The sequence below is a fragment of the Anomalospiza imberbis genome, chromosome 1 (assembly GCF_031753505.1).
Source record: "Anomalospiza imberbis isolate Cuckoo-Finch-1a 21T00152 chromosome 1, ASM3175350v1, whole genome shotgun sequence".
Lineage (NCBI taxonomy): Eukaryota > Metazoa > Chordata > Aves > Passeriformes > Viduidae > Anomalospiza > Anomalospiza imberbis.
In genome coordinates this window covers 5,616,186-5,629,700 of record NC_089681.1, presented here as the reverse complement: position 1 = coordinate 5,629,700, position 13,515 = coordinate 5,616,186, and the positions used below count along the sequence as shown (strand labels likewise).

Below are 13,515 nucleotides of genomic sequence, written 5' to 3'. Positions count from 1 at the left end.
ACACTCAGGGTCTACTGATAATTTTTCCCAGTAGGCAAAATTTTGGTGTTAATTGCTGGGTTTCCTCTCCAGAAGAAGATGGAGACAGAAATGGGAACAGAGCTATGCCAGCAAGATGATGATTCGCACCTTTACAGAAACACAGGCAGAGCTGCCAGACCCTCCCTGAGATAAACCTGTGTCAGGACTGGCTTGAGTCATAAACAAGACAGAACATTTCTGGGGAGCCCTGAGCACTGCCAAGCAGATCTGTAGCAGAAGTGGGTGAACATCTGAGGTCTCTCTGAACACACTGAGCAAACTGAGATAACTAAGGCTTTGTGCCTGCCCAGCACTCCTTCTAAATGCCCATTCCAGGTATAATAAGCATTTGGTCTTTTGTGCTTACCACACTTTTGCTGGAGCCACAAACATGGTTCAAATCCCAGAGTGACCTGTACTCTGTGAAACAGCTCTTCACAGTCAGGAGAGAACAAGGAACTGGGAAGCAGCTCCATTTGGTTGAAGCCTTTGACATAGTACAAGTTACCAGTACTTACTACTAGTGAGTTTATGGGGATGGGAGAAGAAAGAAACATAGGAAGTTGGATGATGTGAAAAACTGGAATGAGATGGGAAAATGCTGGGTGCAGACATAGTCAGTGGCAGTCAGTGACCATTCTCAACTCTCAGGTTGTGCACACAATGTGTACACCCATTCAGATCTCCACACTGGCAACCTCCACTCCTCTCCTCCTCACTCTCCTCCATCCCTGGCTACACACACACAAGAAGTCCCTGAATGTGTGCTTAGTAGACAGTACAGATCCCAAAAGCCCTCCCGCACACCCATGGGAAGTGGAGAGCACTTGGAAGTGCAGCGCAGTGAGGAAATTCCATCCCTCTCTAGAGCTGCTTGCCTGGTAGTCCACTTCACCTAATGGACAAAGGAAAAGCCTGTCTTTTCCTACCATGCAGAAGGAATACCTTGTCTCCTCGTGTTCCCTTTTCTCCTCTTTCTCCTTGTAGACCCTAAAAATAAAAATAAATAAAGATTATAAAGCTAAATCCAAGTAGAGTCATAGTTACCTCTGCTAATTAGTCACCAAATCAGCGTGCACATCTGCACAATCAATTCAAGTGAACCTCAAGGACATTTTCTGTGTTGCCAGTCCTCAAAGTTGGCTGCAGTCATGATCTAAGCCGACTCACAGAGCCGGGACTGCTTGTGAGCCCAAGAACATCTGTAATATTATATTGCCTGCAGACACATGACCCTCCTGCCAACAGCAGAGTGGAGGGACAGGGAACACACCACAGCTGCAGATGGTCTGGAAAACAACCAGTGCTCTGCATTTTTCAAGTGTCTTGTAAACAATGAGAACTTTGGTAAAGGACAATACTGATGAGAAAACCTATCACATAAACAAGCAAGAATTCCTGTTCTTGGTGGGTTTGGATGTGGTAGCCAGACAGACAACAGGTAGCTTTGAGAACTGGCAAAGGTTAGATGCACTTTGTCCTGGGGGCCCAGCACATTTTTGTGCTGTGAATGCAATGCCAGTGTTCCTCAGGACTGCATAATACATCTCCTCCCAGCTACACCAGGAACATTGCTGGAGCTCAGTTTGATGTGGTACTAGCACAGGCAATCAATTCAATGGGCACAAAAGGATTTCATCTTTCCTTAGCTCAGCAAATACCTTGTATTTTTATCTTTATTGTGGAAACTGAGCAATCAACTAATAGCTACAGAGAGATAAATATGCTCAGACAGTAGTGACCTCTCTAAAACTGCCAAAGCTTACAGTAGTTCTTGCTGTAATAATTTAAACTTCAGTTTACTTTACACTACTAAGTGGAGTCTTACCTCCAAGCTAATGAGAGCTCCATGTCTGGGTATATTTGGCCCTCACGTTGGTTTACATAATCATCTAAATGGGCAGGGCTATTTTATACTATAACAGGTTGCTCAGAGTCCAGTCAAACCTGGCCTTGAATGTTTCCAAGAATGGGGCATCCACCACTTTGCCAGAAAACCTGTTCCAGAGTCTCACCATCCTCACAGTAAAAAATTGCTGCCCTATATCCAATCTAAATCTCACCCCTTTTACTTTAAAACCATCATCCCTTGTCCTATCACAACAGGTCTTATTAAAAAGTTTGGCATCTTTTAAATATCAAAAGGCCACATTACGATCTCAGAGTCTTCTCCAGACTGAGCAACCTCAACTCTCAGCCTTATCTCACAGGAGAAGTGCTACAGCCTTCCTACCACTTCCATGGCCCTGTTCTGGACCTGCTCTCAGAGGTCCATCAATCTTTCCTGTGCTGGGATCCCAGTGATGAATGCAGCACTGCAGGTAGGGCCTCACCAGAACAGAGCAGAGGAACAGAATAATTTCCCTCACCTGCTGCCCGTGGTGCTTTTGGGCTCTGAGCGCACACTGTTAGCTCATGTCCAGCTTTTCATCCACCAGCACCCCAAGTACTTCTTGTCAGGGCAGCTCACAATCCTTTCATCCCCCAGCCTGCGGGAGATGACCCCCATCTGGGTCAACAAATCTCAGAAAATCCAGTCAGCCTTTCCAACACTGGCTTAAAAGCTGCTTACCAAGCTGGGACCACAAGACAGAGGTGCTAAGTGGATAGAATCTAATTTATTTTGGTCTAATTTATTTTGGACTTGCTGTCTGTTAATTCAATGCAGATTTGTCCCCTGAGCCCAAAGGCTATTCCCTGAGAGCTTTGAAAATATGTCTGGAAACTTGCTGAGAGGTGGTATTTTTTCTTGGTGTTCTGATGAAGTTTTCAAGCATCATATAAGTGGTACATCATCACAGACCAAAGCAATTGCATTACAGTGGGAGCATCACAAAATCACCTGCTGTTATCTCAGTAATCAAGTCATTTCTGCTGACACCTCTCTACTGGCTACAGGTCTGTTCTCATTTAAAGAAGACACAAGAAACTCAGTGAAGTCAAGACAATTTTACCACTTGGACATAACGCAGATAAGTGGTCAGACAGACTATAGACTGCTTAATAATAATAAAAAAAAAAAATATCTGGGCAGAACACACTGAAAAAGTAAAGTTTCTAGAGCGTTAGAAATTGAACAAGAGTATGACTTACCGGTGCACCTACGTAGCCTTTAATGCCTGGAGGACCCTGTTTTCCCTCAGATCCCTGGCAAGGAATTGAGATACAGTAAAACACCAGAAACTCTTTCACACAAGAGACCAAACACAGAATTAGTTAGTTAGAAATGCATGTTGCTCTTCCAGGCTCACACTGAGGCTTCTTGACTCTCTCAGTGCTAGTGCAGCAGTCATGTCTTACTTTCCAAATACTTACGCAAACTGATACTCCAATATTTTCCTCTGTCCCCTCAGACATTAGCAAGTTTTATCCTTCTGCTTTCATACTTAACCTACAAAGGCAAACTGTCCTATAGAGGTTTCTCTACAGGGTTTTTCAGAAGGTTTGGCAATGTAAGCTGTTGCACACAACACCTGTTTGGGCTCCTGAACACTGTTAATGGAAAAAAGCAAAGGTATACATTGCTGCAAAGTGACCACAGTCTTCAAAATGTTATATGTTTTGAAGAGTAAATGCAAAGAAACAGATCAGAACTAAATTTTCAAATGTTTATTTTTACTGATAAGAAAAAATGCAAGAGGATCAGATACATTTCATCAGTCTTTCAGGTGATTGTGCACTGACTCGCCCTGGAGAAAGTACACCCTAATGGAGAGTACTCACAGTGTGCTTTTATGTGTCTTACAATACCTGAAAATTATCTGGATCCTCAGCTGAACAGGCTCAGCCCTCAGAACTGTCCCATGGAGACAACCTGGGCCTGGCAAGTTGACCTAGAGAACTGGTTTGGCGTCTTATATCACCTATTTGACTGATTATTTTCTTACTTACATCACTTCCCCTTCCCACCACTCTCATCTGTCTAACTCCAGTCTAACACTAATTCGGTGGCTGTAATGGATAAGGCTTCAAAACAGATAGAGATAGTATTACTAAATAATTTTAAAATAATTACTAGATTTTGTATTAATAGAAGTTTCATATTAAAAAGATAATAAAATTAAAAATGCAAGATGTGTTTGCAATTAATTAGTAGCAGAACTAAGGGGTTTTTTTCCCCAGTGCATGTTAACGAGAGTAGGGTTCAAGCACAAACAAAGATGGCTCCAGGATCAGACATGTGAGAACCCCTGCAAGGTCAGGAAGCATTGAAAGTCCTCTAATAGCAGGCATGCACCTAAATCTCTCCTTCAGCCTGCAGAAAAATACTACTACCAAAGTCTAGGCAAAACCCCAAGAGAAACAGAGTCCTGCTCCAAGTCATCCAAATTGCAGAAATCTAATTCAGTCCTGTTACATAAAACGTGGTTGTAACACTCAGCAGAAGTTATAGAGAAACTGGGTTTGTCTGGATGAAATGTGCTGAACCCATTCAAGGCCTGTGCTGAGATCATGTCTGGTAAACCAGAGAAGCGTGAGACCTTCGACAGTTCAAACAAGCAAGAAGGAAATTTTTCAAAATGAAACTCTTACCTAATGCTTTTTATTTCAAAGGATTGATTTTTTTTACCCTCTCCCTCTGCTTTTTCTATTAAGTGCAGATAACTGTCAGTTCAGATGGGAATGCTATAGCTATGTCTGTGCCACAGCAATGACAACCAGAAAAAAACTCTTTATCCTTTTATTAGAGATACGGGGGGGAAAACGAAGGAAAAGGTTAAATATTTGCTGCAGGATATTGCAGGCTAAAGGGTCTGATCTCAAAAATCCAAACTTTATTTTGCTGATATAAAGTGGTACAATGAACAATCTCAGATATGGCCCTTTTTCTCTGGACCCACTTATTCCATTTAAATTAACCTGTGAGGTCCCACATATTTATGTGGGAGTTTTCCCCACTGACCAGTGAATATTTGCCATCTCAGACTACCATGACATCTGTAACCAGAGGCTGCAATACCTCAGCACAAGTCTGGCTTTGCTAAATCTTCTTTGTGTCCAGCTTGTAGCCAGCAAGATCACACATCCTGCTTGGGAAACAAAGAAGTTTATCCTCCAAGTTTGATGAAAAATAAATAACCCACTCCAAACCCTACAGTTTTATGCTGAAGACACTGAGCTAAGAACAATCTCCCCCAGAGACACCACTGAGAAGCAAAACCAGTAAAACCAGAGATGACATACCAAAGCCATTTCATTCCTGTAACCTATACATTAACCCTAATGGGCTCAACAACAATTTCTGCAACTCATTGGACTGAAATTGCATTACCAGAAGTCTGGAGGACTCTTATCTGTGCTACTGGAAGCTTCACACAATTAATGAGATCTGTAAAAAGTACAAGCCAACTTCTTAAAAGAAAGTGCTGGCAATTCCCACTGAAGCAAAAGGCTCCTCAGCCAAGGAGATAAACAAGGGGCTGAATTTCCTGGGGCACAGGTATCATTGCTGAGATCACACTGGGCTTGCCTCACTCAATGCTAATGAAGATAGATTGAGACAGGAAGAATCACAACCCAACCAACCAGACAAACTGCAACGTTGCTCTCCATGGAGCCTGGGGTAGAGCCCAGAGCTGCTATATTGATGCTGATGACAAAAATAAGTGATCTGACAAAAAACTCCAAATAATCATTACACCAGTAATTGGAGATGTGACCTCTCTAATTGCCAGCTCCACCCATTCTTATACACTTTGTTCCACATTGCTGAGGTGCTCAGGCTTTACAGGGAGGAGTAATGTGAATTCCTATTTTAGATTTTAAAGCCCTGTCAGCAACTCAGGGTTATTTCTCAAAATAGCTCAGGCCAGAATCCAGCTCAAGGACACTGCACACAGCCAATGCTTCATTGAGGTAAATGAAAGTCACTGTGAAAACACACAATAATTTTATGTTTAGGCACTGTGAGGGGCTGGGGTTGGCCAAGCTCATGTCTTCCCTGGGAGCACCTGGCACTGTCCAGTCAGATGTCCTTAGGTCCAGCCCCACCAGCACCTGTCCTGCCCAGCCCATAGATCTGAGCTCCTTCTATTCTGCGTTGCCTCATTAATTGGCTGAACTGCATGTTCCTGAAGAACCTGGTGAGAAATGTAGAGCAGGATAAGTCCACCTTGAGGAATATATAAGTGCCTCACTTTAACTTGGTTTGTAAAAGCTTTGCAAAGCAAGTGTGAGGATGTTCATACCACAAAGAACATCATATAGCCTGCTGGTTTGTAAGTCCACTACATGAGACATGCAGGACAGAGAGAAAATATGTATTTATTTACTTGATAGGAGAGATGCAGATAAAAAGCATTTGTGAGTGATAAATTCAGTTCATTTAATCCAAGATCCAAATCCTACTAAGGGCAAAATATTCACTGTGCATCCACTGAGCTCAGCCCAGCTCTGCTTTGCATGTGTCACTTATCCCCTGCTGAAGCCAATATGGTTTCCACAGAGACTCTTGGGATGGCTGCCAAGTATTTCTGCTAATCTACAAACTCCTCATGAGTTCTGATACTCTCCTGATGGGAATTTGGGAGAGGGTGCATTTCCCTCTATGCAAAAACACAGGGATATTTTGGAGACAGGGCTCTGCATAGCTGAGGAACGCAGAGGACCTGTATATGACCTGCTTCATCAAGTCCTCTCAGAGAGAGCCAAGGGACAGTCAAGGCTACACAAGGAAAGGTGCTGAGGTACTTAACTCCTATCTGAGGATAATGGCATCAGTGAACTCAGTACAAGATTTAGGTGACTAGAAATGGCTTTTCCAGAAAGATGAGATATTCAAAGGTCTTGGCTTGTACAGGAACAGAACTGGGTGAAGTTAATTAAGGCAATCAAATTGTTGTCCTTGCAGCACCTTTCACAGGATGAGCTGAACTTTCTGTGTGTGATAGCCCTAAAAACACACTTGTCATCATATACTTTTTGTGTTATAACAACAAGGCTGAAACCACCTGAGGGGTATTTATCCCCTCAATAACTAGAGAACAAGGAAAGGAGAGCTGAGGCTTTGAAAGGAGGTTAAAGAATTGCTGCTTCAAAATTTGCATTTCTGATGCTCAGCTAAGTCCCATCAGACCTCCATTCTGAACCACCTTGTTTGAAGCAAACCCAGTGATATAAGCACTGGCTCAAGTTCTGAATCACCCAGGCACTGTTCACTGGTGCAAAACTGAAGCCCTCAAACTAGGCAGAAACATTCAGGATAGGATCTCTACATGACCTATTTTTCAAGTCATAGAGTAGGGGAAATAATTCTCATCAGCATCTTAGTGAAAGTTGGGAAAGCTACAGAAGACATGACACAAGGCTTATTTGCCTCAAAACATCTTCTTCACCTTCTCCAGCTACACTGTTGATTGCACAAAAGTTATTTCTTCTTCTTACACACTTTGTGTAATTGCTGATACCTTAGCAGACCCCTGATGGAAATGAGCATTTTGAGTTTCTTCATTCACCAGTGAGAATATCAAATGTCATCAACAAGTAGTAATTCAAGCCATGTAAACATAGAAAATCAGTGAAAAATTATGCCTGCCCATGCAAAGAAGAAACAGAAAGTTTACCTTTGGACCTGCTGGCCCAGGCAGTCCAAATGCTCCTGGCTGTCCTGGTTCACCCTGCAAGTAACAGAAATATCACTGGTAAACACAAATCTTTTTATATATAAAGGCTAGGATAGGTCAAAGTCACTGTGAAAACACACAGTGCATGCAGTTAGTAATATTGACGGTCCTGAGTGCCATTATACAGAGATCTGAAAGTTTACAATGTGTTTTCCTCACAAAAATGAAAGCATAAAGAGAATGAAAACTGAAGCAGCTCTTCATCTACTCAAAACACAACCAAGTAGTAAAAAAATGTGTTCACAAAAAGTTGTGAATGGCTTGAACTGATTACAGCATGCAAAGATGGATTCCTTGGAGTCAGCATAATGCATTTGTTCTTGAATTGTCACCTTGCAGTGTATAAACACATCTTATAAGGAATTCTGCAAGTACTACACTGTCCAATCCCATGCCATGTGTGATGTGATGAAGTTGCATCAGTTCTGGAAGCAATATTGAAAAATTGTCACAGTTTTTCCAAAGTATGACAATCATGGAGGAAAGAAACAGGATGTAAAGAAAAGAACTTTTTGCTGTGTGTTACTCTTTTTGTGTATACCTGCCTTCCAGAGAATCCTTTCCCAAGCTCTTTCAGTTGCCACCAAGTGACTGCCACAAGGGGACAGTGAATGACATAGTGAAGGTTCAACATCAGGTTGAAGATATTTCTAAGGGATGGTGATCAAGCAGGGGAAAGGATGTAAGGTTCTAAAACACACTTCTATGAGATACTGGAAAACATATTTGTGGTTTTGTGTTTCAACTGTAGTCCTCTTACAGGCATTATTTGGTACATTGCATCCTTCCTTGAACTAACTGTGCCCTCCTCCTCTTCTCTTAGTTTTTATCAGTGCACAAGAGGACTTAAGGTCTTTTCTTCTGTGACCAAGAGTCCAATTTCTCCAGCCCGTCGCTGCTGTGGAAAACAGCTTGGTCCCTTGCACCTTTGCTGACTCTGCTAGCCAAGGCCTCCTTGCCAGCCATAAAACAAGTGGCCAGGCTCTGCAGCTGCAGCTATTTACCAGCAGGTCCCAAACCACAGGCTGCTCCCTCTCCCTCCCTAATGAATGATAACAGAGCTGCCCTGGAGCCTCCAGCGATGGTTAATCCATAGGACAGCTGCCTTGGCTGCAAACATGTGAGGAAGAGTTTTGGGACTATTAACCTCCTGCCTTTTATTTCTGCTGTTCCTAAAACAGCCACACAAATCCCCCAGACGTGTTCCACTCAAGGCAGATTGATGCCTACTGCCTGCCTCACACTGAAAAGCAGGATTACATGGGAGGAACAAAAAGGCTTACAGCTTCTCCTTTTGCTCCATCCCTCCCAGGGGGGCCAGGTGAGCCCAGGGAACCCTGTAACAACAACAGCATTAACATCAACACAGCATTAACATCCACTGCAAGTGCAGTGACACGAGAAGAATAAGAAATGAGGAGAAACATTTCAACACAAACATTTATTATTTACAGTTCCTGGAGGAGCTGCTGCTGACATTAACACACTAGGGATGACTGATGAGCTGCTAATGAGGAACTAGGCGCTCTAGTCCACTTAAATCATTTAAGAATAAATTAATATAAAAGCTCTGGAGCTAATTAGACACATAACAACTGAGTCATCTTAATATTAACATATCATCATCTCTTAGCTTCTCTCTTCACCATTCCATTGTCTCAAAAATTTCATTTTTAATTTTTTTTTCCTCCTTGATTATACAGCATTCATCCCAAAGCTCAGAAGCCTCTAGGCAAAGCTATAATATACATAAATAGTAAGCCTAAATGCAAACAGAAAAAAAGCCTTGATATACTCAAGCAGTCCTCAGGAATGACCCTGGCCACTGGGAAATGAGTCCCAGAGCTGTGAATATGCAAAGTTGTAGAAAACAAAAAACTGAAAACCAAATATCACTTAAATTCAAAATTTTACCATTTAAAATCTTCCTATGCACCAGGATGAATGAAACTAAGTATGATGAGATTGGTAGCTCCCCAGCTAACAGGAACAGCAGCAAATGTGGACGAAAAGCAAGTTTGCTGCCTGCAGCTGGCAATTTAAAGAACAAATGGAGAGTGGAACAAACAACAGACAAATCAACACAGAGTGAGGAACTGGCTTAGTGTTTTCATTTCTAGGCAGTGCAGCAGTTTTAGGCAGTGCAGTTGTCTTAGGTGTGTTCTAAAAAAAGGCTCAAGTGAGAAACAGACACGGCACTGCAAGCTACCACTGTAGGCTGTGATTGTACAGGGCTGGTTTGTTGTGTCTTACATGGAGAGGCATCTTGCCTTGTGATCTGGAACATTTGCTATTTTATAAGAGGTGGAAAAAATTTAATTTCCTAAAATTCCTCCTGCAAATGAGGATTTGATTAAGGGATTTCCAACAAATGTGTCCAAAGTAAATACTAGTCAACAGAATTAGCTCAGTACTGGATTTAATTTTTGGGTTTTTTTAAGATGATGACATATTAAGCAGCTAAAGGCCACCACAGTCCAAAAGTTATTTATGTTCAGTGCAAGTAAAGGCACAGTAATCTTTGGCTTTCCATTTCTCATACCGAAAATACTCTAGTGTTTCTGTGTGCATTAGCACTGAGTTCCTGTTCTATTACATTTATGTATTTTGGAGTTTTACAAAGTTTAGTCAAAGCTTATGCCTTTGAGCTCTCCACACATTTGTCAAATGTGGCTGGGCATCATCAATAGGTTTAAAAACTTTAGGCTGCATTTTGATGAAATACAGTGCAACACCACAATCTCCTTTTCTGAGCACCTTGCTTACACAAAATAAAACAAAATATAATACAGAGGTAAAACAAAAGGCTTAGAGTAGGATCGATTTTCATTAGACTTCCACAACAGCTTTATAAACTCTTAAATTTTTCAGAGTTTAATTAATAAAGACTTGGACTTACTTTTTCTCCTTTGTCCCCTTTCAGTCCAGGAAAGCCAGGAAAGCCTTCTTCACCCTAAAACACCAATGGAAAAAATACCTCATATCAAATGCCATATCATTCCGTGGTAAATCTGTGTACTTTAGACCGTACAGTTGCCATCTCTTGAGAACTGAGTCCAGCTTTTCACCCTCACTGTAACAATGCTGTGCTCAGTCACCTGTAACTTGCCCATATTTGAACAGGTTCACTTTTCCATTCCAGTGCATTCCTTCCCTTCCTTATTGTAATTATCATCCAGAACCAGCAGTTTTCTAAGAAAAAGTTTAGAGAACTACCCTTGTTGAAAAAAAGTATTTGAAGCATAGCAACACCTCCCTGAGAAACCCTCCTGTTGCCATATTCCAAGGCATAAGAACTTGAAGTTTGGCATGGCCAACTTACTACAATGTCAAGTTCCCAATGCCATGGATTTTTTTTTAATTGAAATAAATAGCATGGAAATTGACATGGAAAATTTTGGAAAAATTCAAATCTAGGCTTTTTATTCTCTCTAGCTACTCTCATTAGGACAAAAGACTGGGAGCTTTTTCCCCATCTGCTTTTGGAAAAACTCACTAGCACAGAAAAATCCTTTTGCAAGAGCATTAAATTGACTAACAAGTTGATGCATACATTTCCAAGTTGTCTGCATACAAATAAGGACTACCTAAATATGTAGATAAATTCAGGCAAAATTCTACCATATGCAATCTTATTTCTGACTTTTTTTTTCCATAAGTCTAGTCTAGCAGACTTAGATGGATGTACTCCTAGGACAAGGTTCCCTATTTTGACAATAGAAAGTGTCAAAATCCAGCCTTATTTATTTATAGGTTTAAAGATAAACAAAAGATAGTATCTGAAAAGTTTCTGTCCTGTATATGCAAATTAAAGGCTTTATAATCACATTTCTTGCCAACTGAACCTTCACGAAGCACTCCAGAATTTGCAATGCAGCTGGTGGTAAAAATCAGCTCTGCTCTATTGGAATGGCTCTCTAATGAGATAGAAAACCCATCGAATAGCAAACATGATTTTTGAGGAAATAATTTGCTCTAAGAGGTCAATGTAACTTGAAGGAACTGCTATTCCATGGCAAAGTGTGTCACACAGGTAGGAGAACAATTTGTGTCTTTCCTATGCAAAGCAAAAGGAGTTTGCATAAGGTCCACTTAATTAGCTTCTTCTCTTGCCTTTTTTTTTTCCTGCCCTGAAATAGCAACTGCTTGGCAAAGCTGAACAAATTAATCCTAGGAGCAGTCAATAAATTTGAAGCAAGTGCTCACAGAAATATTCATGCAGGACAGGAGATTATCCACCAGCTTTTCCAGTTTTTCTCCAAGGAGAAAATTGCACAGAACCTAGACTCTAGAGACAGGTTTAACATCCCCTGGGGAATCACCACTGAAAATGCTACAGAGTGGGAAGACCTCCTACTTCTGCCCATTCTGCTGACTTTCAGTAGAATCATTATGGACAGAAAAAACCTCCCAGGTCGAGTCCAACAATTTGCCCAGCATGGCCAAGTCCACCACTAAACCACATCTGCATGTTTTTTCAACACTTCCAGGGACAGTGATTCCTTACCTTCCCTGGGCAGTCTGTTCCATTTGCTTGAGCATTTAAAATTGCAAGCATTGTGTAAATATGAAAAAGAAAGCAGAGGCAGAGAGTACAGGGCGGTGGAATAATTGCCAGGCAGACACTGTCTGCAAATGCTCTGGGATGAAGCCCACTGGGAAAACAGGCTCTGGCAGCTGGCATTGAGCCCTGGGGAACAAAAGTATATCACATTCTTTGCACACAAAGGCCAAACCTGGTTGTGCCACTAAGAGAGCAATTAAAATAATCCTGCATTCCCACAGATTGGCTGTATTCCCAGCTTCAACACAATGGGAATCAGGTGGTGACATGTAAAACACAGGTAGCTGTTTATGCCATGCAATCCTATTGTCACCCATCTATTTTATGAATATCTGAAATCCAAAGGCTGTCCTTTTTTGGAGAAGCACCAGGACCACAATAGGAAGGTAACAAGGACTTGGGAAATGAGAAGCACCAGCAAAAGAAAGAGGCTACTGATAAAGAGGGGAACTGACTATAGCTTCTAAGGCATCTTCCCTTAGGCTTAGTCTATATTTTCTGGAGTAGTTTTACACTTTGGATGGGGTGGCCTTTTGCTTTTTTCATCCATAGTTTTGTGGAAAAAAACTTGAATGTGCAGGTAGGGGTACCTGTGAGGTATTTTGCAATAACAAATGCAGCATTTGCAATAACAAATAAGCTTGGCTTAAGAAGTTCTTTAAAAAGCACTGCAAGCTCTGAGGATGCAGCACTAGAAAAGTCACTCTGAAAACTCCATCCTTCATTCCTCAAAGAATTGATAATAATTCTGCAAGAAAGAAAATTAAATAGTTTTTCTGAGCCATACTGAAAACAAAAAGTTTTACCAGAATTCAGTAAAAAGGATAGAATTTTGCATTTCTTTGTATTTGCTTTTAAATGGAAGCATTCAGAGCCCCAGAATGGATACAAAGCAAGGGGTAATCACTGATTCTGTTCTTCCAGGATCTCTCAGAGCAGGGCTCACATGGGCACATGGGTTGCGCAGACTCAGTGGATTGAAGGAAATGCCACATCATGAGGAACTTCAAAGCACAGGCAAGTCTCAGCTGCTGCAGACAGAATATTGGGGTGAGGTAAGGACAGAAACACCCAGAGAGGTTCCTTTGTAAATTTGTGTACATCAGCAGAATTATTCCATTTCTGTATTTGAGGAAGGATGTCTTCCTGGTACACCAGGTAGTGATTACTTGGGAAGACAAACACTATCACTGCAAATGCCCCCACTTTCTCCTTTCTCCCCTCACTTTATACACTGAGCATGATGTCATGTGGTCTGGAATATCCCTCTGGTCAGTTTGGGTCACCTGTTCTGGCTGTGTCTCTTCC

General features: G+C 41.5%; 1 protein-coding gene across 3 annotated transcripts in view; it reads right to left on the bottom strand.

The window, feature by feature from the left end:
* Nucleotides 1-13,515, bottom strand: part of COL22A1 (collagen type XXII alpha 1 chain) — a 224,222-nt gene that overhangs the window by 100,239 nt on the left and 110,468 nt on the right. For all 3 annotated transcript variants that reach the window (XM_068180318.1, XM_068180320.1, XM_068180324.1), the window contains 5 exons: nucleotides 10,543-10,596; nucleotides 8,927-8,980; nucleotides 7,584-7,637; nucleotides 3,115-3,168; nucleotides 967-1,011 (listed from right to left, as the gene is read on the bottom strand). In XM_068180318.1, the coding sequence (XP_068036419.1) occupies nucleotides 967-1,011; nucleotides 3,115-3,168; nucleotides 7,584-7,637; nucleotides 8,927-8,980; nucleotides 10,543-10,596 (261 nt within the window). The remainder of the gene's footprint in view (nucleotides 1-966; nucleotides 1,012-3,114; nucleotides 3,169-7,583; nucleotides 7,638-8,926; nucleotides 8,981-10,542; nucleotides 10,597-13,515) is intronic.